Raw genomic sequence first — 26635 nt, 5'->3', positions numbered from 1 at the left:
TGTACCAGGATTTGAACTGACAAGCTCCGGGTTTGCTGAAATATTACTGACGAAAGAAAGAAAAAAAAAACTAAAACGGCCAAATGGGGCTATGCATGCAATCTTCCATCCATCCATTATCCAACCCGCTATATCTTAAATACAGGAGCCAATCCCAGCCAACACAGGGCGCAAGGCAGGGAACAAACCCCGGGCACGTTGCCAGCCCACCGCAGGGCACACACACACCCACACACCAGGGACAATTTAGAATCGCCAACGCACCTAACCTGCATGTCTTTGGACTGTGCGAGAAAACCGGAGCAGCCGGAGGAAAACCACGCAGACACGGGGAGAACATGCAAACTCCACGCAGGGATGCGAACCCGGGTCTCCTAACTGGCACCTTTCACTGCGCCACCGTGCCGCCCTGCATACAAACTTAAAAGGTTTAAATAAAACAGAAATATATACAGCATCTTTATTTTAATTTCCTTGACTTGTGGAGGGTGTATTTTATAGCAAAGCCCTAACTTTGTTCATGAACGCCCCTTTCAGTCAATAAGCCTTAAAAACAGGTGTAAAGATACTGACAACAAGCTACGCTAACCCACCAAGACATGGAATCGTTTAAATCAAAGCGCTGCGCTGCTTTCATCCAGATCGGCCCCAAGGCGTTCGGATTTAGCCAAGGCAGTTCTGCTTTCCATCGGCCTCTGTAGCTGAGTCGAAAAACAGCATCCCATACTACGAGTTAACGATGAACACATTACTATATGTATTGTAAGCATACAATACAACTGATAATATGTTGCGCTTATTTATCTGGTGTGCCGAAATCTTCGCGTTTAACGGCTGAAATCTGACGTGGTTTGTGTCCTTCAGAATGAAAAAAGTTTGCGTTTACCTTTTTAATAAAAGGTGAGCTTTAAAGTCTGAGAAATCACCCCGTACATGCACAAGTGTTAATATGTATGCTTACACAGTATTAAAAGACATAAAACAAGTAACGTCATTTACCTTCCTTCCCGTGTTTGAGTCATGCTGTAAATTCTTACTGTGAAATATAATTGACGAATAATTCGGTGAATAAACTTGTGAAGAAGGGGAGCTGGAGTATTACATCACGTAATTAACGAAAATACCATGATTAGGGGGTGGGGGGTGGTGAGAGTGTAGGGGTTGACGGAGAGCTGAAGGCGGACGACGGAGATAGGAGGGTGGGTGACGAAAAACGGACATCGGAGAACTGAGAGCAGACGGTGGTGGAAGGAGGGCGGAGGGGGGACGGGGGAGTTCTCACAGGGAGGAGGGATATTTTATCAAGGTAGGACGGATGGAGTTTTCTCAGAGGGAGGAGAATGTTCTAAAATGGACACTGTACACCATCTTCTAGAAAAAGTACATACCGCTAAACAGATTGAGGTTTTATTCACACAGTTACATTCCACAGAAATGGATTTTGGCAAGTTTATAAAAGCAGGCTATACATTCAAGCAAAGATCGTTGGATCCGCGAAGCAGCAGCGCTAAGCACTGCACAAATGTGTAATAAAAGCAAATGGCATTAGCTAACTACGCACTACTAGCTCACGGACAGATTCTAACCGAACAAGTTACCAAAGAAATTCATATTTCACATATTGTTTGCATGTGAACTTTACGGAAGCGTATTAGGGCCACGAAGAAGAAAAAAATATATACGGACATAGTGAAGAAAAAAAGTATATGTCAAGAACAATGTCGACATGTTGACTTTTATAAAAACCGTTCATAAGTTAATATAGCACATTAAATGCTTTGTGTTAAGTGGTCCCCGACCCAGTTGTTAATCGCTACACGCTTCTTAAACTTAAATATTGTGTAAATGTTGGGGTTGTGATCTGGTGCTCGATGACACGAACACAGAATACACAGAATTCAATGGATATTCTTCTGAGCTGGCTTTCTTTATTGCATGCGTGCTGTCTATCTGACGTATACCAAAACCTCAGTTCCTATCTTTCCTTTTTCTTTCTCCACATAACCAGTCACCACCCCATAAACGTCTTTGTGAAATTAAAAACTAGTTATAAACTTGGACCACTCAGTGTTCAGAATTCAAAAAAAAAAAAAAAACCTTCGTTATACATGTTTAATTATGCCATTCATTCAGGGTTGCGCCCATCCCAGCAAGCATCGTGTGTGAGGCAGGAACAAATCCTGAACGGGGCGCCAGCACATCACAGGGTGAATACGAGCAACACATACACTAGCAGGGTCAATATAGCAGAACAAGACCCGAAAACTGAAGCACGCCGAGTAAACCCAGCAGACAAACATGCAAACTCAACGGAGGGAACACTCGGGACCCCCATGCTGCGAGGCAGCAGTGCAACCTCCACGCCACCGTGCCCCCACGTGTTTAATACATGATTTAATGCATTTCATCATGAAAATGATACCAAGTATTTATCTTAGCAATCTAAAGGTTCAGGGAGCAGGGATATCATGAAATTAAATGTATTTTGTGTGGTAATCGCTGCCTGCACCCCAATGCCCCCCGCTTAATGCAAGAGGAACTCAGTTTAAGAAATACGTAGCGATTAACAACTGGCTCGGGAAACATTTAACACAAAGTATTTAATTTGCTACATTAACTTATGATGGGGTTTGAGAAAGAAAGAACTGTGTATCTTGTGCTTGGAGCTTTATTGGTGTGGTGGGAAGTAAAGGAAACTGTTACCCCACTAAATAAAAACATGTGCCATGTGCAAAACGTGTGCCTGGCGTCTGCTTCTGTCAGGTTTGGGCTGCTGGAGAGCCCCCATCAGGACACAATAGATAGATAGTGTCAAGAAACCAGCCCACCCTGGTCCACTAGTGACAGCTTGGCTTAAGAACTGAGTTGGGAGCCTTTAATCAAATACCGTTTTTAAAATTTTTAATCATCTGTCAAGTCCATCAGAGTAATTTGATCTCTTGAACTGTGACATTTGAAATCATTAATTGAGTATTTACTAATAATAATGTGTTGAAATAATCTTAAGTGTAAAATTTATGATACATGGAAGAGAATATAAAATTAGGAATAAGGAAACATGAACTCATTAATGCAAAGAAAGGTATATTTGAATGCGGTGTATAGGGTTGTCCCTTTCCAAGTTAGTTTATTTCATCTGAGGAGGGTCCGTCCATGGTGGGACAGCCGGAATTCACAGCCAGAGGATCTGAACAACTTTGAGCCGACATTTCTGATCCAAACAGTATTAGTTTTGTAAAATGACGGAGACCATCTTGAAGATAGATAGGAGGGTTTGAATGTGTGTCATCGCTGCTGAATTATTTTAATATTTTTATTATGACTTATTTTAAGCATTTAGTCTTTTATTTTTGTGTTCTGTTTTGTTGTGTTAATAAATAAGTTAAGCTCTTTTAATATTAATTGGGTCTAGAGTGTTTTATTTTTCTGGTTTTAGAAGTTGAGGTGACAGGGTGTCACGTTAGGAGTTTCACAGATCTCTGAGACAACGGCCGGTTACCATACCTGTTAAACTCTCCACACCAGGTGCTCTGCTCACGGGACTGGAACTGCATGGTGGGCATTAATGTCCCCAAGGTCACCATGACCTCCACATCTCTCACCCCTTAGCCTAGGAGAGAGATGGATATCCTGGGTATTCTTTCAAGACTGGATGTTGACACTCGCTATGACTCCATGAGACCAAATTAAATGAAATAAGTTGATGTTTTACGTCCAACTGTTGATCTTGACATTTTTCTTTCTTCTCCTGTCTTTGTAGTTTATTTTTGTGGTTAATTTGTTTCTTTTTAGTGTCCATTGTGTGTTCCTTGTATTTCTCCTGTCTGTTAGTTCTGTCATGAAGTTTGCAGGTGATTCCCCTCATTAACAACAGCAACATGTTTTTGTTTTTTTAAATGGCCCAAAATCACAAAAGGAATGCTGCAATGGGCTTCAATAGGCCCTGGCTTCTGACCCAACTGGCTTTGACTCCTTAATAAGACAAAAAAAAAAACTTGCAAACTTCCAAACTCATCAGTTCATTGTCATCAGGTGTTGTCATCGGCTCCAGCACCTGAGGTTCTCTCAAAGCGGTTCTCTGCCCCCATTAGTCAGCCCGCACTTCAAAGGGTCTCTGCTTCCTTTTAAACTACTGCTTTGTGGTTTTGGTTTTGAGGGTCTTTTATGTTGTTAACTTCTCGAAAATTTGAACCTTTTGTTTTTTAAATTTTAGATTTTTAGACTGCCTCTGGTATTTTTGAGGTTATTATTTATATCTTTTTTAAATCTCTGATGTCCCGCATGTGTCTTTTTGACCAGATGAAAGCCACAGTATCTTTTACCTGTTACGGTGTAAGACTCACTGTCACCCATGTTCTCGTGCACTTCCACACTGCAAGGTATTCAATAAACAGGTCTCTCTCCCCAAACCCCCCCATAACTGCAAACATCCTTGAGTTAAAATGAGTTGAGCAAGATCATGGGAAAACAGCTGGAGACTCGTGAAAGGTGCATTTCATACAAACTTTAGGAAGTTTTCCCACACATAGGGAAACATAGATACTTGGAATAGGTGAACAAGTAGTGTGGCAGACAATATGACTTTAGGGACCTTCAGAACTAGACTTGATGTTATTTTGGAAGAATTAAATGAATACGTTGATCCATCTTTATTGGGCTCTAATCTAGACTGTATTTATGTTCTGGGAGCTGAGAAGTCTCTTGAATGAGTGGCCGCACGTTTCATGCAACAAACACCAGTCCAGTTAACCTGAACAAAGAATGTCTGCAGTAGTCCCACCCTGGAAAATGGAGAGGTGGACAGAAACATTAACTTGAATTTCATTTTCAGCCTAAACATCCATCATCAAACTTGGCTAATCCAGTTTAGGGCTGTGAGCGAGCCGGAGCTCATCTTGTAACATAGGCAAACGTTAATCGTTAAGTTCATCATAACCATTATTGTCATTTCAAATCCGGAATAATCCATTTTAGGATCTCAAGGAACTGAAGCCGATCCTGATAGCACAGGGTGCAAGGCTGGAACCAGTGCTGGGCAGCATGACTATCCTGCACGGAGCCTAATTATTGAGTTTATTTTAAACGTTTATATAAAACCCTCCGCCCGTACAGTAGATGGTAGTGTTTACTGATTGATAGGAACTTTTCTAGCATGTCGCTTGTTGATAGTGATGGGCGGAGTGAAGCCTCATGAAGCATCAAAACGTTTGAAGCAATTGTGTCGGAAATCGTATCGAAGCTTCGAAGCATTTGACACTCACCTCTCTAGTGACCCCTCCTGGCCATTTTCATTAACATTACACAAACTCATGATCCACTTCAATGACGTCTGTTATAACTCTTATTGCTTTTATTTTTTCGCTGCTACAGACTGACAACGAAGAGAAGGGTTCGTCAGCAACTTCTAGTGTCTAATGTCTAAAAAATATAAATATATATATATATATAACTAACGCCGACAAGCAGAATGCACTATACGATAGCAAGAGTTAAAATAAGACGCCTCACGCATGGATTCCCGGCTCTTTCAATTAGTATTTACTTTTGCACTGTATCATTATAATCGGTCCTGTTATTAGTATTAGAATTAACCTTCATCTTTTCTTGAGATCACATTTAATAGCCTTAAATGGTTTCTTTGGTTTGACTTAATTAAAATGGAGTAGACGGAAAATAAAGGTTTATCCCTGTACTTTGCCATGATATAGGTAAGCACATTTGAGAAAGAAAAGGTGAAATCCTTAAATCAGTTGTTATTATTCGATCAAGTATTGAAATATTTCATTTATTAATACTTTACAATATTTTGTGGAGCACGAAAGTAACGAATTAGCTACAAAGAAATGACGCCGTCAATGGCTCAACTGACTAAGGTGGTTGCTTTTCAAATTCTGAGCATAGTGCTAGCCCGCGTTCGATCCGACTTAAAGACTCATCAAAATTAACAATAATAAAAAAAATGATCAGAATTGAAATCTTTATAACCAATTTGAACTAAATAATTTTGAGAGATACTGTGGAAGGATCGCATAAGAGATCTGTTCGGGAATCACGCCTACTCAAAATCGCCATCAAAATGCGATGTCTAATTGCGAATGGCAGCTCACGTATTTACATTAATCCATTTCTATTCATTGCCATTTGACGTCCATGAACCCCTCCATTGAATAAGGCAGTGGTTCTCAACCTGTGGGGCGCGAAGTAACAAAAAGGGGCGAAGATGTGAAAAAAAGAAAACATCTGTTGGAACCAAAACAAATTAACTTAAACTACATTCTGATAATAGAACAATAAATACTGTATAGAGTTAGATAAATGTCGATAAAAGTTAAGTAGGTATAATCAAATATGCATCTACATTTCAAAAAATGTTAGGGGGGGCGCAATTAAAACTGTTATGAAAACTCTGGTCGTAAATACTTAAAGGTTGAGAAAAGCTGGAATAAGGTGATAACAAACCCACTGTGGTAGATCAGGTTGAATTTGCTCTGCTGCACCAAACATTCAATGGTGTCAATCCGGAGCACATCAGAGAGGCTGAGAGACACGGCGCAGATCAGTCACCGACACACAGACTCACACGGGACACTCCAAGGTGAGCAGTGCACATATCAAGGTCGGCATTAAAGATCCTCTTGAGTGCTGAGGCAACAAAAAGCAGCGGGATAAACACATCTGGACCTGCTGTTGAAAAAGCATTTGCTTTTAACAGCAGCATCCCTCCCTCGTGAACACATCTTCAAGGGCCGGACAGGTAATCAGTAAAAAGTTTTTTTGTCACAGCACAGTGCAATAATAAAACATTTCCTAAAACATATAGTTGTCCAGTCTGTATCATTCCTAAGCAATCTTCCAGTAATAGAGGTGCAATCCCAGTTACTAACACATTAACACTCAAAGTAAGAACACATTCCACCTTATCAATTTAATATTTAAAAATTTAAACCGCTAAACCCGCCATCAACAACTACAAAAACAGTTGAAATCGTTACTCAAATATTTTTTTTTTGTTATAGACATAAAACAAGATGCACATTTCCATTTGATATATCTTTACTAGTGTTCTCGTCTTGTTCGCTTCCGGTCCACGCTGGAATTTGCTGTTTAATAAAAAAAAAAAAAGAAAATCAGACTCTTTTGGGTCATAATTCACAGGGGGTAGACGTGGGACCCAAACCCACGTATGCTTTATTATGAAGCGGTAACGCTACCGCTGCACCGCTACTATTTTCAGGAGGATGGTATATAATGTATGTTTTTTAATGTATACATGTATGCATGTACTGAAGACGAAAACAATTATATAAAGATGTATACTATATGACATACCTTCAGTGTTGCATGAAAACGTTGCATGGGGCGAAGAACATGCGTACTACTGAGATTATGACGGGGCTACTGAAGCCTCAGACATGCGTACTACTGAGATCATGACGGGGCTACTGAAGCCTCAGACATGCGTACTACTGAGATCATGACGGGGCTACTGAAGCCTTAGACATGCGTAGCACTGAGATCATGATGAGGCTACGAAGCCTCAGACATGCGTAGTACTGAGATCATGACGGGGCTACTGAAGCCTCAGACATGCGTAGCACTGAGATCATGACGAGGCTACGAAGCCTCAGACATGCGTAGAAATGAGATTGCGTCATGACGGGCTTTGAACGGGGCGCCGAAGCCTCAGACATGCGTACTACTGAGATCATGACGGGGCTACTGAAGCCTCAGACATGCGTAGTACCGAGATTGGATCATGACAGGGCTTCGAGCAGACATGGTCACTGGTTACTGAATCTTTGTGAAGCCTCAACACACTGAAAGGCATTGACCTCTATATTTTGAGAGTCTATCTGGCACTTAACTCTCTAGTTATATTTTGTAATTCATATTGACATTACACATTTCAGTTGATATTGTTAAGCTACAATTCAGGTTGTTGCTGAGAATAAATTATTGTTCTTGTTGATTGCTGTGATTTCCTTTGTCTGATACATAGTGTCAAAGATATATTAACTTTATATATATATGAAAAGATTAGGTAAATCGTTCAACCTTTTTATGGAACACTTAATTTTGTTCAAAACCGTACGTCATATAGTATACATCTATAAATATAATTTTTTCGTCTTCATTAGGAGAATACAACAACGATACTCTTGTATCAATTAAACCATTTTAACGTGCATATGTCAAACAGCATATTTAATCCACCGCAGTAAGAACAGTAGTAGTACAGTAGTTCAGTTGTGCAGAGCTTGTTAATTATCCGGATTAGGTGGCTCAGTGGTGTTGTCGCTCAGGTTCGCGTCGCTGATCCTCCTCTTGTGAAAGTTTTTTTCTATTCCTCCATTTAACAAGCTTGGACGGATAGCGAGCGAATCGAGCTATCGAGGGAAGGTTGGGCCACCGTAGTCGGGCAGGTGGCACACGCCCTAATTATATTGTGTATGTAAAGAGTTTCACTGTAAAACGTAATAAACTTCATATTTGTGTGTTTGGAGACCCTGGTGTCGTACTGAATTTGTATTGTAGAAAAACAAACTACTGTCCAGCATGCCTAAATGTGTCTTTTCGTTTCTGATCGCTATACGGCACTTCCAACTTGGGACAATTCGCTATAAACAGTTTCAGCCAACCAGCACCTTCTAAACATGCAGAACGGCAGTGTGAACCTTATTTGTTGCGGCGCATCATCTTCGTTTCAGTCAGTCATTGTCCTGTTAGACTATTTACTGTTAAGTGCTGCTTGAGCTACCGTTTATAGTACAACAGGTGGCCTACGTAGTTCTTAAATCGATATTGAAATTCACACACAAGTCTCCTAAATTATTTATTGAAATACCTACATTTACAGTGTCCGTTTTAGGAAGTCGTAGTTTTTACTTGTTCCCGTTATTAGGAATTATAATTTCTCGGTGTCACATATTATTCGTTACTACTCGCGAGTCCTGTATCATTGAGATTCTGTTTTATATTCTGTATAAGGAAACTTTTTAAAAGGAGCGTTGATTAAACTGACTATAGCAGACATCATCTTCTTAAAATGACTTTATTGATTTGATATTGACAATTAATCATAAGGTCAAACATCAAGGAGGATTTGAGTTTGCATGGACTGCGCTGTTTCTTTTTTTTCGTGACATCGCGTCAGTAGAGAATGCGTCACATTAACAATGCATTCTGTCCTAAATGACAGCGCACACGCTTTTTTATATTTCCTAAAGGCCAATGTGCCTCAATTTGCTCATTAATATATTTTGACAGTGTATTTTAGTGTGAATGATTATAAACATATTACCTGTGTTCATTTCGTAGATATGTAACGTTTGGTGAGTATAAATAAAAAGTAACAACACGTATAATAGTTATGTTGCATTGTTTATGATTAACAAAATTCATCATTTATCTGAAATGTTCTACTTTTACAGTCGATTTATTCCACTTCTAAAGGTGTACATTGTCGATATTCTCCATTGCATTTGCCCCCAAGTGTAACGTGTGCCAGTGTAACTGAGGGATGGCAGACGAGCTCACATAATGGGTGACAAGGCACATTCTCATCCTGATGCCCAGGCTCTTGTCATAAATATTCCCATCTTGTGCTTTTTCTCGTTCCTGCAAGTTTACTATTATTATTGGACATGTAGAGGAAATGTGTTTTATTTTATGTCTATGAAAGGAAGGACGGTAAAGCCTTGAATGAAACTGAGTGTTGATGCTTTGGGTAACAAGACAGGTTAAGGAGCAGGGAACATTGAATGTGACATTGACTGCGGGGGATTGTGTAACTGGAAGATGGTTTAAGAATACAGAAACGGCAAAAACTTAGTCTTTCAGTAATTCTATTTATGTCAATTATTTACTCTGTTGTGCTGCACTTCGGAAGATTACTTATTTAACCCCCCCCCCACTCACAGCGCAGCCTTTGATAAGATGAATTCACAAGTAAAGGATGTTGCTGACAAAGTCAGGTGCTTTTTTGAAAGTTTAGCTCCAGATGTGCTTATCCAGCTGCTCCTTCTCAGTACTTGGGTGATCTTCACGTTCACCTCTGGATGAATTCGCAAAGTTTCTTTACAACTTTTTTGTCTCATTAACGCAGAAATCCCGAGGCTTTCCTAAAATTGCAGAAGACACTGTTGATGGTGCTGATTCTGTTATAAAGACAGTTGTGATTAGTTATGCAGAATACGCTTTTACTCACATTGCTTTTTGGAAATCAATAATACAAATCAGCAACAGATCTGGGAATCACTGAATAGTAAAAACGTTTAATGAGGAATGTCTTGCGCATATACTGGTGTAATGACCACATCGGCTTTAGTGAAGCATTTCTTAGCCTCTGTGATATGATCGACATGGGGTAGAATAGATTCTGGATTGTTATAATACGTGCTACCTTACGCAAAATATGCTCATCGATTTGTTACAGATTCTTGGTGGACACAATTCCACACCGAGGAAAAAGGTGCTCCATGTAAATCGTTCATAATGTCTCCAAAATATATTTGTTAACTTTCAAACAAGTACTACTTAATTGTTTTATAGAAAATCCTTATTTCAACATATGCGAGCACCAACTAGGATTTGAACTCGAGTTAGTGTATTTTATCAATATAGCACAGACAACCGCTTTTACGCTTTGAGCCAAAGCACTTCAGCAGACTAGTTACTGACCAGATATCAATGACGTCATTACGCTAGCGTGCTCAAAATCACGTGACGGGCGCATTTGAAGCAAGCCTCGAAGCGGTGCTCGATCTCCAGTGCTTCGATAGTTCGACACAGTTTCGAAACCTGAGTATCGAGCGGCCCATCACTAGCCTGAGACTGAACGCTTCCCGTGTGTGTTTCATTCCTCCAGGATTATATATATATTCGGTCTAGTATTATTACTTTACACCCCAGAACTGCTGTGGCATTAGTTTCTGCTAACAGGTTATGGGCCCAGAGTGTTTCTTTTACTCGCTGAAAGGAACATCGCAACGTACCGCGTGTCCGGTGAGAGTATGTGTGATATACTAGAAACATGAGTAGACGGGTCGTCGAGTCAAGTAGTCGATGGTCTCGGCAAATTTTTGATTGAGATGAAAATAACTATGAGCTGTGGGAGACAAATTTTTTGGGCCATCTTCGGTTGCAAGGTCTAAAAGATACAATTTTAAAAGAGCCCACAGACGACGAAGACGAGGCCAAGGAGAAAAATGCGGAGGCATATGCTGAATTAATCCAGTTCCTCCATGATAAAAGTTTATCGCTGGTGATGCGAGAAGCAGCTGACGATGGACGAAAAGCGTTAAAGATTCTGAGAGACTATTATGCAGGTAAAGGAAAGCCACGAGTAATTAGCCTGTACACAGAACTGACCTCGCTCCGAAAGTTAAGTAACGAAAGTGTGACTGAGTATGTCATATGTGCGGAGACGGCCATCATGGCATTAAGAAATGCAGGCGAAACATTGAGCGATGGATTATTAGTAGCAATGGTTTTAAAGGGACTGCCAGAATCATTCAAACCATTCGCGATCCATATTACGCAAAGTGAAGTGAAAATTCCTTTTGCGGAATTTAAAACTAAATTACGGAGTTATGAAGACACTGAAAAGATGCACGCCACAACGTCCGACGACAACGTGATGAAAGCGCAAATACAACCAAGTACGAAACCTGCTTTGGTGAGTACAAGTGACCGGGGAACCGAGAGTATGAATATAGTGTGTTTCAGATGTGGTCTAAAAGGACACAAGGCAAAAGCATGTCAACGCTCCACATACCGAGACGCAAACTGCAGATGGAAACAGCGACGCGACAACGCGAGACAAGTTTCAGAGGAGATGAGCGGCAAGGAATATGCATTCCAAATGAGCAACAGAAGCGCGGTAGTCCAACCAAGACACGACATGAATATGACTGGTCTGATGGTCGATACCGGGGCAACCTCACATATCGTCACAGATATAACAAAGTTTAAGACGTTCGACGATAGTTTCCAAGCCGAGACGCACTGTGTAGAGCTGGCTGATGGCATGAGGTGCCATGGAGTCGCGGAGCGCAGAGGTGATGCAGAGATCTGTTTGATGGACAGCAGAGGACAGCGCCACACCACGATGTTGAGACAGGCATTGTACATCCCCTCCTACCCGCAGGATATCTTTTCTGTGAAAGCAGCTACTTCCAACGGAGCAACTTTTATCTTTAAGCAAGGAAAAGACATCCTCCAACACAGAGACGGTACAAAATTCCACATTCATGAGCATAACAGACTATACTATTTACAAACAGTAAATGATAAATGTGATGATCAATGTAAGAGCTGTCATGACATGCAGACATGGCATGATATTTTGGGGCATTGTAATTATGATGACATTCAGAAATTACAGGGAGTTGTTAATAGTATGACAATCAAAGGTAAACCAGACAAATCAGTACTGCACTGTGAGGTGTGTATCCAGGGAAAATTTGTCCAGACACGTAACAGAGAGCCAGATGTTAGAGCCAAAACAGCTCTTGAGTTGGTGCACACCGATCTTGCTGGACCAATAGACCTAGAGTCTAAAGATGGGTATAGATTTGCATTGTCGTTCACTGACGATTTTTCCAGTACGATTTTTGTGTACTTTTGAGAAATAAGAGTGACACAACATCTGCAACAGAAAAATTTCTTGCTGATACTGCCCCATATGGGCACATTAAATGCCTTAGATCAGACAACGGCACAGAATTCACAGGGAAGAATTACCAGGCACTACTCAGCAGAAATAGGATTAGACATGAGACCTCAGCTCCATACTCGCCCCATCAGAATGGTACTGCTGAGAGAAATTGGCGGACATTGTTTGACATGGCATGGTGTATGCTGATAGAGAGTGAATTACCAAAAGATTTGTGGACATATGCAGTACAGACGGCAGCTGTAATAAGAAACAGATGTTTCAACAGGCGTACAGAACAAACACCTTACTTTATGCTGACGGGAAGGCGCCCTGATCTCTCTAGGATGCAAAAGTTTGGGTCAGTGTGTTATGCCTATAAACAGGACAAGAGAAAGCTTGATTCAAAATGTGAGAGGGGAATTTTTGTTGGGTACGACAAAAATAGTCCGGCTTACATGGTTTACTATCCTGAAAATGGGAAGGTGCAGAAGCACAGGTTAGTAAAATTTGTGACTAAGACTATTATAGAGCGGGAAACTCAGACTGACATTGATGATTTGGAAATGTCGAACAGAGTTAGCAAGACCAGGCAAAACACTGGTGTGAGTTCTGGGCACGTCCAGGATCAGGTTCCAGTAGATAGTCCTGAGGCAACAGACCAAACACAGGTAGATGATACTGTTAGTGAGTCCAAGCAATACCCCTCCCGAGTAAGAAAGAGACCTGCTTATTTAAATGATTATGTACTGGGAGAAGAGAGTGATGACCAAGTTCTGTCTAACATTGATTTCTGCTACAGAGTGATGTGTAATGTAACCCTCTCATTCAGGGAAGCTGTTCATTCACCAAACTCTAAGGAGTGGTGCAATGCAATGGATGAAGAAATGCAATCCCTGAAAGATAATGACGCATTTACCCTAACCAGCTTACCTGAGGGTAAGAAAGCAGTGGGGGGTAGATGGGTGTATACAGTTAAGAAAGACGTCGATGGGTCTGACAAATTCAAAGCACGATTTGTGGCCAAGGGATATAGTCAAAAAATGGGAATTGACTACGAGGAGACGTTCTCCTACTGTCAATATAACCAGCATCAGAGTGCTAATGCAGAAAGCAGAACAGGAAAACCTAATCTTACATCAGATGGATGTAAAAACTGCTTATTTACATGCACCAATAAATTGTGAAATCTACATTGAACAGCCAGAGGGTTATGAGGTCAAATGTGGCACAAATAAGAAACTGGTGTATAAATTGAAAAAGTCATTGTATGGACTAAAGCAATCGGGCAGAAATTGGAACAAAATGTTGCATGAGTGTCTAACTGATAACGGGTTTGTGCAGAACCCGGCTGATCATTGTGTTTATACAAAGGAAACAGGAATTGAGAAAGTGATCAGGATTGTGTGGGTGGATGACTTGATTATTGCTGCCAGTGATGAAAACGCACTGAATGTAGTAAAGGAAATGCTCACTGAAAAAATTAAAATGAAAGACATGGGTAAGCTGAAACATTTTCTTGGTATTGATTTTGAGCAAGACAATGGATGTGTGAAAATGTCACAAAAGAGGTATGTGGAAAAAATCTTGGAAAGATTTGATATGCAACACTGTAAGCCAAGAATGACACCCTGTGAACAAAAGTTGAGTTACACTGGTGATGCAGAAATGATGCAGAATGTCAGGAAATACAGAGAGGCTGTAGGCAGCCTTATCTACCTCACTACATGTACTACTAAGACCTGATCTCAGTTTTATTGTTAGTAAACTGTCTCAGTACTTTACTAAGCCAACAGAGGAACAGTGGTGTACAGTTAAACATGTACTGAGATATTTAAAAGGCACATCTGAGAAAGAACTGTGTTACAGGAGATGTGACGATGATAAACTGAGGCTGTATGCATACAGTGATGTGGACTGGGCGGCTGATGTGGTCGACAGGCGCAGTACAACTGGTTTTTGTGTGAGTCTTAATGAGAATGGTCCTTTGATTTCATGGAGAACCAAAAAGCAACCAACTGTTGCACTGTCTACTTGTGAGGCAGAATATATGGCTTTAGCTGCAACCACACAGGAATGCCTGTACCTAATGCAGCTATTAGAAGGCATTGATGAGCACCAGAATGAACCACCTACAATATATGAGGACAACCAGGGTGCGATTGCACTGACAAAGAATCCTGTGAGCAGACAGAGATGCTAACATGTGGAAATAAAATATCATTTTGTTAGGTCTTCATTGAATGATGGAAAAATATGTTTGATCTATTGCCCAACAGAACAAATGGTGGCAGATGTAATGACAAAGCCTGTGACAACATTTAAGTTGATTAAATTTGCCTCATTTATGTTTGGAGATTAAAGGTACACAGAAGATTGTACTTGATGTAAATAGAAGTTAATTTTTCTTTTCTGATGATGGTAACGATATGAGAGCAAGTGGGGGTGTTGACATGAATGTAAATATGCTCTCATTTGTAGACTTTGTATAAATATATGTAAATGACGTTTTGGTGGTGACCAAAGGGTGGCAGTAGTGAGCTAAGCTTGTTAATAAAGTTTTTTCAGAGTTTTTGTATACCTGAGACTGAACGCTTCTCGTGTGTTTCATTCCTCCAGAATTTTATATATATTCGATCTAGTATTATTACTTTACACACCAGAACTGCTGTGGCATTAGTTTCTGCTAACAGTTACTGATCTCATTCACACAAGCTTGTTTGTATAATTTTCGTAAGCAGTTTCATACTGCAATTTACCCAAAATCTCTTTTGACAAAAGTTATGAACAGAATGCTCAAGAAATCTTTTCAATGAAGTTTGCAACATACAGTACAAAACATTATTGTTTGTGAGTGCATTACACCAACAAAACATTTATGATGCCCACATCATATACTGTATGTATCAGTGAATATTTTCCTGCTGTTTCTCCTGCTTTATTCATACATTTAAAAAAATATATAATGTAGAGCACACAGTGTGTAACTCTGAAAGCAAAGACTACGTGTTAATTGCTATGTTTGGAATTTTGCTTCAATAAACCTGTTGTTTTAAGACACCTTCATTAAAGTTCTTGTTTTTAAGACACCTTGGTGTTTGCTTTATGATTTACTTTATAAAGGGTATGGTTTGGAAGGTGGCTGAGGTAATGGGATGCCCATGGTGTGTTTAGGCTGCACTGCCAGTTTCCTTGGGTGTGTAATAGATTCTCTCTCTAAAACCTTCTGGTACATCCTGTCTCTCTGGGTCTGTCACTTCATACTCTCTTGTTTCCTCATTCATTAGTGTAAATTGTGCTTCCTGGGTGATGGAATTGAACATTTGTGGGTAAGTCAGTTCCACCAGTGCCACTTTGCAGTCTCTGGGCAGTTCTATTGTCTTGGCTACCTGAACAGTTAATGATGCTGTCGTGTTGTTGGGAAAAGTTCTGGCTGATGAATTACTCAGCAGTGTTATATAAAATCCATTTCTGACTTTAGACACTTTTTCTTGGTTTCTCAACTCCTTGTCATTCACTTCTGAAGTCTTGACCCAACTGTTAAATTTCTTGTCCCAACCAAGCCATTTTACCAACACATGCTTGTTTCTTCCACGCCCGCCCGTGAGTGGTTAGAATTTTCTGGATGCGGTACACCTGGTTAGCATCGGGGTTTATTTTTTGTAACTCTTCTGCATAAAATGTCCCTTGAATTTCATCACCTGTGTAATCTTTGAGTTTATAGACAGGTTTGATCCGTTTTTAAACAGTCCACGATAATAAATATCTCCTCTGTAAATGACTGCTCATAGCCTTTTCGAATACATTTTTTAATTTTGAAACTCTGACATGATCACCTATCTTCAAAGTGCACGGAGTAGATTTTCTTTGCCCGGCCCTACCATAGACTGTTTTCCAAACACTCAGAGCATTTTCAGGAGTCACATCTACAGGTCTTGTTTTAGTCGTGGTGTGAAAACTGTGGTTATAACTCTTCAGATAGTCTGACAGGACATCTATATACCGAAAAGTATTGGCATATGTAAAATATTTCCACATTTTGGATTTTAAGGTGCTATTGAACCATTTTACTATGCTGGCCTTTACATCGCTGTTCGTGACAAAATGTACAATATTGTTCTGTCTTAGAAGTCTTTGTACCAATGTGTTATAAAATTCTTTGCCTTGGCTTGTCTGTAGCTTCTTAGGAACTCAACTCTGTCTAAAGATCAAACTAAAACCCCGAGGAACTTCTTTCCATGTCTTGGCCTTTTACTTACACAGCCCAAGCATATTTTGAGAGCACATCGATACACGTGAGGATAAATTTATATCCATCACTGAATTTTGAGTAATAAGACATCTCTGCTAAATCTACTTGCCACTGGTAATTGATCGTTGAAACAATTATTCTGTTTCTCTTGAACCTGAGCCGTGCTTGTTTGTGCATACTGTAAGCGTATTGTTCACTCATCCATTCCAACATGTTTTTTCGCTTGACATTTCTTTTCTTTTTTTCCCATAGATTGACTATAAGATGGCCGGTGACGTATTTAAGCACAGTGTGAAAGATTGTTAAACTTCAAGGATGAAGTCTCAAGACCTGTGTATATTTTCTCAAACACTTTTCAGCCATCGCCGTCACAGAGCCGAGAGAGATTTTAATGAAGCATTATGTAAAGTTGGTTGTAGCTTACGTGGTCTGCACCTGTGTTAGAGATGTATTAACTGGGCCTTGTTTAGCATGCCGTTTAGGTTCTGAATCTCAGGATGGGCACACTTGTCTTTTACTAGAATCTGATCAGGAAAAAATACACCCTTGTGTTTCCAGCATCTGTCGACATGATCAGTATTTAAAGATTAATACACACAGTGTTTTATATGGTTAACGCCTTGTGTGCATTAAGAATTGTGAAACAGAGTAAAGTTCATACTCTTAACTGTCTGAAGCAGTTTGTTGCTGAAGTAAACACTTTCGGCTTATACAAAAGACCATGCAACAAAGTCCAAGATTCGGACAGCAGCTTTTGAACTTGTCTCTAATCACCATTACTGTTATTTTTTAAAACCAACATTAATTTACAGAAACCTAAGCAAATTGCATTATCCATGCTAAACAAGATCTGTTTGTGTTTATTTTTCTGTCGGCTAACAGTTTGTTTTGTTTCTGTTGTCAGATGAACCAAGACTCGGAAGCTAGAACAAGGAAAATGCAACCTATAGAAGGTTTTCTCCTTATATTATATCTAATAAAAAAAAAGATTCATTATGACCATAATTGGTCGCTTAGTCATCTGGGCTTATGTGTTTAGCTCTGTTCAACATTTAGTGGAAAAATGTACGGAATGTCAAGAGAAAAAATACATACCAGACGGACTAATTTTGTAATATTTGGTTCACTAAACCAATTATTGCATATAGACATAGCATCAATAAAGTTATTGTTTTTAAGACACCTTGTTATCTTCTACTTTATGATTTGCTTTATAAAGGGCATGGTTTTACAAGGTGGGTGAGGTAACGGGATGCCCAAGGGGTGTTTTGGGCTGTACTGCCAGGATCCTTGGGTGTGTAATAGATTCTCTCTACAGTTTTCTTGTACATCCTCTCGCCAGGTCTGTCACTCACGCTCTCTGTACTCTCTGTACACACAATGGCTCTGTATGCAGATAGGAGCAGGATGTCTGCTCCGCCCCATTGATGACTTACCTTTAGACACCTTACAGGGTCCCAAAGGTCCGTCTCGGATCACAAAGATGATCAGCCCCAGTTTTTAGCATCAAGGCTAAGATCAGCTGACCATTTTCCTTCCGCACGACTGACAAAAGGTCCGATGCCGGTCAAACATCACACCCGACAACAGGCAGAGATCAGAGCGCGGGGGGAAATGCCCATTAACCAGGTGGCAGCAGGTGGGTACCGGAAATGCCAGGGGGGCGGGACATACACCTGTCAAAAGTTATGATGTATAATAGTGACGCACCTTTACTACTGTCCTCTAATTCTCAATAAGTATGTTAAAGGCTTGGTGATGGCACTGAATTTTCAACAGGAAAAATTAGATTTTTTTTTTGCATGGTTAGCTTTTTATTATTTTAAAGTTAAAGACATCAACATGAGAAATTCACATATAACAAAACGCCAACCTCATAACACTGGATTGAACACCAAAACAGCCATTAAATCCAAACTTAAAAACCCCTTCAAAGCTTAAGACCTGCTCTGAGACCCCTCTGCTCCGGACCACTGTACTGTATACTGTATATACACGTATTTAACAAAAGGAAAAGAGTCGAAGAGTCACAAAAAGGGGCAGAGACAAAAATAGTTTATATTGACAAAAACACGGACAACGAGGATGTGAAGAAAGCCGACTGGAGACAAGAATCGTTACTTGTAAGAGACCACCAGGGCTCCTGATAAAAGAAAACAAAGGGGAAGGCATTTCAAAGGTTCAAGCAGCTCCTGAAATGTTCACAGTTAGAAGACAATAAAACACATTGGAGACCCTGAGGAGGGCCTGATCAAGGGGGTCCTCACATCAGAACAAATCAGGACATCGAGCGCACATCACTTATCAAATTCTGACAATCGTTTGTGTCGTCTCGGTATGAACACAAGTCTTCTCTAAACTTATTGTTTGGCTCACTCCTTTATCTAAGGTGACTTTCAACATTTAAGATCCAATTTGTTTCATTTCTTTTGTATTTCCACGTGGAGCACCGGCAGGTGAAGTGACACAACATGTCAGTATTGGGATTGAAGTCCAAAGCCCTGCTGTTCTGTCAGAGTCGTGTTTACTGACCACAGCTCAGCATTTAATTCTGCTGGACGGGCAGACCTGATGACCAAACTCCTCAATTTAGGACTCAGTGACACTGCAGTTGGGTTTTGGACTTCCTAACCAACACACCTCAGCATGTGTGAATGGCAGTGTCACATCCTCCAAGCTGACCCCCAGTACTGGCACTCCACAGGCTAGTGTGCTGAGCCCCTCTTATGACTGTGTGGGTACACAAGGCTCACTTCATCATTAAATCTCATTGTTACTTGGCCACGTCAAGACTCATTTTTAACAATAATGAAACGACTTATAGAGAAGAGAAGAGGTCTACCTGCTGACTGAGTTGGGCAAGGACAACAATCATCACGATGTAAGACCCCTGCCATGTGTCAGCAGTAAAGTGACCTCATGTTCAGGTGGTGAGAGCTGGCAGTGGACGAGTGAAGCATCTGAAGTTCACTGCTGGATGTCTGCTCTCCAAATGCTCCTCAATGTTTAGACAGAATTCCGTCACGTTCAGGACGTTTGCTCTTATTCATGGCAGGGTGGGCTAAAAGTGACTATTGTGGAGGAATTGGGGCATCAAGTGAAGAATCTGCTTGCTTTGTGATCTGAAGTAGATCAAGATTAGATAAAAAAATAATGTCTTTAGGAGATTAAGAACATTTGGATGAAAATAATAGCATTATTCTAAAATGATTTATATAATGAAATTAATTGTAAACATGGCTATAAATACAGTCACAATCTAAAAAAATAAAGGAACAAACAGAAAAAGAACACTAAAGAGTCGGGCTTGGGTCATAAACTGGTAATAAAAATCTAAACACGCAAATTTGAGAAAACAGAGCAGTAAAGTCCAAACACCACTTTGTTCAATGAAGCGCCTTTTAGGTTCATGTACTGCTGAGCAAAAATGAAAGATTTAAATAAATTTGACTAAAAACTCCGACTGTAAATCAAGTGCACTTCAGTGTTTTATATACACAGAACAATGACAAAGAAAATGTTGTGCAATGTGCGTTACACGATTGGCAGTATTGCTGTACGTGACATGGCGATGTTTACGCACAACACAATACTAAATTGAAAACCAAGAAATAAATTAACAACTACGTGATATCAAAAGTGAGACAACCTGCTAGGTGTGAGTGACACAGAGGACAGGCAGACATCCCGCTGGACAACGACATGACTTAAAGTGGAAGGTGCCAGGGATTCATGGGAAGGGGATTTTCTTGATGTGCATCCCTCTCGGGGTCCCCGGGGGCCATAAGGCCACACTGTCAGTGGAGGACCACCGAGGATCCTAAATAACTCAGAAGAACTCCACACAAGTCATGCTGGGTAATGGGAAGCTGTGCTGGGTCCGGTATAAAAGGAGTCCACCGCCTCCCGACTCTGACCCTGACAAGGCTGCACTTCCCATGAAACTCTGTGGGCAACACTCAGCTGGAGGAGGAAGGAGAGGAGAAGGTTTACTGTTTGTTTGGTGTTGGCTGAGTTTCATTGTGTTTAGTGCTTATTGGAGTAAAAATATCCATTATTTGAACCTGTGATTGGATTAGACGTTATTGGATCTGGGGTTTGGGGCTCAGTGGTACCCCCTACTGGTTACATAGAACATGACAACAATTTCTTTAATTAATTTATTAATATTTAAAATTCATTGTGGTAATGTACAGAACTAAAATTAGAAAAAGGTTGTCTCTGTCCAAATATTTATGGACCTAACTGTAAATGTCATTAAGTGAGAACTCACAGAGGCCATCTCCATCGAGCTCAGGCACAACAGAACCAGCAGGTTGGCGAATCTCATCATGGTGGTGTATCTCATCATGGCGGTGGTGCTGATGTTCAGACGTCTGTTCAGGTCAGCAGCAGCACCTCCTTATAGTGCAGATCAGGCAGGCGCGGCCCAGTTTTACACGGTGGTCATGACATATACTGGGGTGGAAAGTCAATTCATATCAGACCTCGTTTGCAATGGAAGAAGATGAAGTACAGAAAACGTCAACCAAATCACAAGCCCTGAAGTTCAGATGTTCAGCTTTCTATAGGCTGTGAGTTCAGAAGAAAATGACAAATTCTAACATCAGACGAGTGTGTAATTATTATGAGTAAGAAACATTCTGTTGAAGAGTCACAGAGTTAAACCTAAAAGTCGTCTTTCATGTCAGAGGTTATTTCATCTTCTACGCTTTGTACATTTTCCGTTGTTCATCCAATAGCTGCTGATGACCAAACAGGTCCCAGTTAATAAAACAAGTAGAACAGCAAAATGAAAATTCTCAGCCAAAGTCAAATTAAATAAAAAAAGAAAGCTGAACACCAAACGTCAAATCTCTTTTTAATTATTATTTACAGATTTGTTTTTGTGTCATTGATTAAAGACTAAATTAAATGAATTTCATTTAGATTCATGCTTTTTTATTGAATTGTAATCATTTTATTATTTTTTAGAAAAGAATATTTAAAAAAAAAACTGAAAATAAGAAAAACATTAACAAATCGTGAATGGAGTGAGCTTGTCGTGTTATCCATTCCTTGGCTGTGATTCACTTTGCTTGTTAAGTTCAACTTCATGAATGTCACTGCTTGCTGTCCCAGTCAGTTCCTTTCCTCCCACTATGATCCCCTCTCTTTCTCTTTCTCTTTCTCCCTTCATTTTTCCATTTTCTTTTTCTTTTGTAGCTCCTTGTAGATTCTCACCACACATCACCATGACTTAAACAGACCACCACAGTCCTCGGCAGTGTGACGTGTCTGTCACTCCCTGTAGAACAGGAGGTGCTGTTTGTGACTGTGGATCTCAAATGTTTTCAAACGGCGTCACACATTCATCCACATATCTGCCTTTTTACTCTTTTGACCTAAAATGTGCCTTTTCTGTTCGTTTTGGCCAAATGTTTTCAGTGCCTAAAAATTTAGCACCTCCATAATTGAAATGCCAGCAGAGTTGGTCATGTAGCGTAAGACTTTGGGGGATGTGACATGTTAGATAAATCAAGAAAGAGGGCCGTGACACCATCAGGGTCCCAGCAGGGAATGCCCCCTTTAAGTGTCGTTCGGCAATGAATTAATGGACTGATAGTGCTGGACTCCAGTTATGGTCATCAGTTTCAAATTACTTTGTTTAAACAGATCAGAGTCTTTATTTGTGCTCTTTATGTAATCAGTCATTTGTAAAGTTAGTATTCGTATTTTACTTGTGAACTTGTCACTGAGCTCTGTGTCTGCACTGAATGAAGAGCATCAGAAAGAAATAAAGAATTGAATTGACAGAAAATGAAATCCAAAGCATTACTGAGTCTAGCAGTGGGCTTCAATGGTGGAGGACCTTGTTCATCAGAAGGGTTTTGGTCGGGAAGGTCATTTGTTGATTTGTTCTTCTGAGGCTCAGGTCCCCTCATCTGCTGTTGAGTTTTCAGGCTCGCTTTCCCCTCAAACCTGATGGCTTGTTCAGAGTCAATGCCACAGAAGGGGGGCTATGTTACGATATGAATACTATGGCATTTTATTCTGCTCTACCATTGTGTTTGGGTAAAACATTTCAGGCTTACATTACATTAAAACTGATGGTGTTTAGGTTTAACACGGTGACTTATGAACAGAATGTTTCCTGTGTTGAATTATTAGGCAATCATCTGATGCAAGAATTTGTAATTTTTGTCTGACCAAACAGGCTATTTAAAGCTGGACACTTGACCTTTAGGGCTTGTGATTTGATTGCAGTTTCTTCTTTTTCTTCTTCAATGACAAATAAGATCTGATTTGAATTTGCTTTCCACTCCAGAAGATGTCATGACCACCGTGTAAAACTGGCCCACCCCACCTGATCAGATAAACAGGGCGGTGTCGCTGCTGTCCTGAACAGACGTCTCAACGTCAGCACCACCACCACCATGATGATGAGACTCGCCGCCTTGCTGGTTCTGCTGTGCCTGTGCTCGATGGCGATGGCTTCTGTAAATTCTGTTTTTTTGTACTGAAATTTGTCTGTAAAATCTTATTGTTTGCAGGTTTCCTGTTGGTAAATTTCTTCTCCTTACTTTTAAACAATAGATTTGTCTGAAGTCCAATTTTCCAATTTCTAAAGTTTCACTGTTTGTTTGTTTTTACTTTTCAGATATCTGACTCTCCAGGCTTCGCTGATCTTTCTGTCGTGAGTGAGGCTATCAAGGGACTCATCACAATCAATTTGATACTTTAATCTCTACTTTAAATTACACCACAATGGAAAACACTTCTTCTCTTGAAGCTAAGGTGGTAGATTTGGAAGATGTGTGCCATCAAGTGTGTGACAAAGAATAGAATTTCAAAATCTCGCCTGTTAAAGCTCAATTCACTTCCATCCTGAAGAAACACATTTAATCCTTCATAAAAGAAACACAGAGCAGGGTAATGTCTGGGACCTGCAGATATTTATGTAACTTGTAACTACTTACATGATGGCACCCTTTCAGTCTGGTGTCAGGGCGCAGCACAGCTGTGAAACTGCTCTGCTACGGGTAACCAATGATTTGCTTATGACAGCAGACTCTGGACAAACCAGCATATTAATTCTGTTAGACGTCAGTGCAGCATTTGACACTCGGGTCAGACATGACATTCTACTGTCCAGAATGGAGAACATGCTGGGTATCTCTGGCACTGCCCTCCAGTGGTTCAAGTCCTATCTGACTGATAGACAAGAGTTTGTTAGTCTTGGTAACAGCAGATCCAGCTCAGCGCCAGTCATACAAGGAGCTCCTCAGGGCTCTGTCCTCGGCCCTCTTCTCTTATGTATTTATATGCTTCCCCTTAGCCATATTATTCGTAGCTATGGACTGGGTTATCATTTTTATGCAGACGATACTCAACTCTGTTTCAATGTTAAAAGTGGAACTTCATCAGAGCTTTCTCAGCTCACAACCTGCCTCAGTGAAATTAAAACCTGGATGGAGCAGAACTCTTTAAAATTAAATTGCAACAAAACTGAAGTCCTGCAAATTGGGACTAAAGCTCAACTCAATAAAATGAGCTCCTTCCCAGTCCATCTTGGCGGTGATCTCATCACACCTGCCTCTACTGCAATTTTTTATTCATCTCTCTCTTATTCCACCCACATAAATCACATTAAGAAACTTTCTTACTTTCACCTCCGTAACATATACCGTGTTTGGTCCATCCTCTCCTTCTCTAATGCTGAGAAACTTGTCCCTGCTTTTATCACATCCCTTATCGATTATTGTAACTCGCTGCTGGCAGGTGCCCCTTCTAATCTTATATCACAGCTCCAGCTTATTCAAAACTCGACTGCAAGAGTCCTGACACGGACCAGCAGCAGCGAGCACATCACATCCATCCTGCTCCGTCTTCACTGGCTCCCTGTGTCTTACAGAATCGAATATAAAATCCTACTAATAACCTACAAAGCCTTAAATAACCTCGCGCCAAACTACATCAGTGACCTTCTCCATCACTATGTGCCTGTCTGCTCACTAAGGTCCTCTGATTCTGATAATCTTGTTGTGCCCCACACTAATCTACACTCCATGGGTGACAGCAGGGCTTTCAGCTGTATAGCGAGTGCCCAGACTCTGGAATGACCGACCGAAATGAATCAGGTCAGCTGACTCCATGAATTCTTTTAAAAACAACTCAAAACTCATCAGTTCAGGAAGGCTTTTAGCTCTACTTGGCTTTATTACCTTCTCTTAGTTTACTACTCATGTCAAGATGTTCATGTAACCTGTGTGTGTGTGCGAGATCATCAGTTATGTTGTCTGTTAGGCTTTCTCTGAATTTACTGTCTTAATCTTCTTTATTTATTTATCTGATTTAGTACAATGCTATATACTGTATACCCTGCTGTTCTTTCTTAAACTCTGTGAAGTGCTTTGAGCATGGGAAAGGCTCTATATAAATAAAATGTATCATTATTATTATTATTATTATTATTAACTTTTTCTGTGTTGTTTTTTATTTATTCTGAGATAGCAGTGGGTGCTGCTGTTTTCTATAGTCTTTTTAATAAACACGGCTGCCGTTTTCTTTGTTGTTGCGCTGTGTAGATAAAACACACTGACTTCTGATCAGTTCAGCATTTGAGTTTTCAGTCAAATTTATTTAAAATCTTTTGTTTTTGTTTAGTGGTACATGAAGAATTTAGTGTTAGGATCGTTCAGCTTTCTTTTCTGGACTTTGAAATTTGCTTGCCATTGTTGCATTGTGATTGATTACTCATTTATAACCCAAACCCGTCACTTTACTGTTCTTTCCAGTTGTCCTTTCATTTTTTCATCTTCTAGTTTTTTTTCAGTGTGATTGTTTTTTTTTAGCCATGAATTTTGTTCGTAGTCCTGCTATTATTTTCATCACAATGGTTATCATCTCTTATAAACATAATTTCCTTTGTTTCTGATTTTGACTTGCAGTAAAAACAAAGCAAGCAGATTCTTTAGTTGATGCCCAAATTCCTCTAAAATATTCAAATCTAACACTCCCTGCCATGAATAACAGCAAACCCCTGAACTTGAGGGAAATTTGACTAAATGTTGAGGAGCTTTTTGAGATCAGCTGTCAAGCCGTGAGCATCAGATTCTTCATTGGTAGCATTCAGTACCTTCTGTCTTGGACATGAGACCACTTTACTGCTGAGTCATGGCAGGGGTCTTACATTGTGTCAAAATGTTCATGTGACATGAGTGGTAAATATTCTACTTTTTTATTAATAAATTGTCCCATCTGAACCAAGGTACTTTAATTAAATTACATTAAATGTTCTCAGATGATCAGATCAAGTGCTCCACACCATAAAGGCATCACCTCACTTCAGATATCCTGCCACACTTTTGTTTTTGGATGTTGAGAACATTTTTTTGATGACTAAAATCAGCTTTTCTGTGGTCTGCTTGACATCATCCATCCATCCATTATCCAACCCGCTATATCCTAACTACAGGGTTCTGCTGGAGCCAATCCCAGCCAACAAAGGGCACAAGGCAGGAAACAAACCCCGGGCAGGGCACCAGCCCACCTCAGCAGCTTGACATCATAGGGTTTTTAAAGATATTTTATTAACATGAGTTAGTCCTCCTTCCTCAGAGGTCATACATCATATTCATTTGTTATACTGAGAGGTTCTTGTCAAAGATGTCCACTCTCCCCACCCTTGTTAGCACTCTCCCTTGAGCCTTTGTCTGTAGCTGGAGATCAATGTAATGAGATTTTTC

The 26635-nt window shown here is 40.2% G+C and overlaps 1 protein-coding gene across 1 annotated transcript in view; it reads left to right on the top strand.

Annotated features, from left to right (window-relative positions):
- Positions 1 to 11032: 11032 nt before the first annotated feature.
- Positions 11033 to 26635, top strand: part of LOC120524132 — a 68315-nt gene continuing 52712 nt past the window's right edge. Inside the window, 2 exon segments of the mRNA XM_039746010.1 lie at positions 11033 to 11057; positions 11148 to 12233. Coding sequence (XP_039601944.1) covers positions 11033 to 11057; positions 11148 to 12233 — 1111 coding nt within the window.

Source organism: Polypterus senegalus, chromosome 2, assembly GCF_016835505.1.
Source record: "Polypterus senegalus isolate Bchr_013 chromosome 2, ASM1683550v1, whole genome shotgun sequence".
Lineage (NCBI taxonomy): Eukaryota > Metazoa > Chordata > Cladistia > Polypteriformes > Polypteridae > Polypterus > Polypterus senegalus.
Note: the sequence above shows the minus strand (reverse complement) of the source record. Positions and strands in the feature narration are given on the sequence as shown.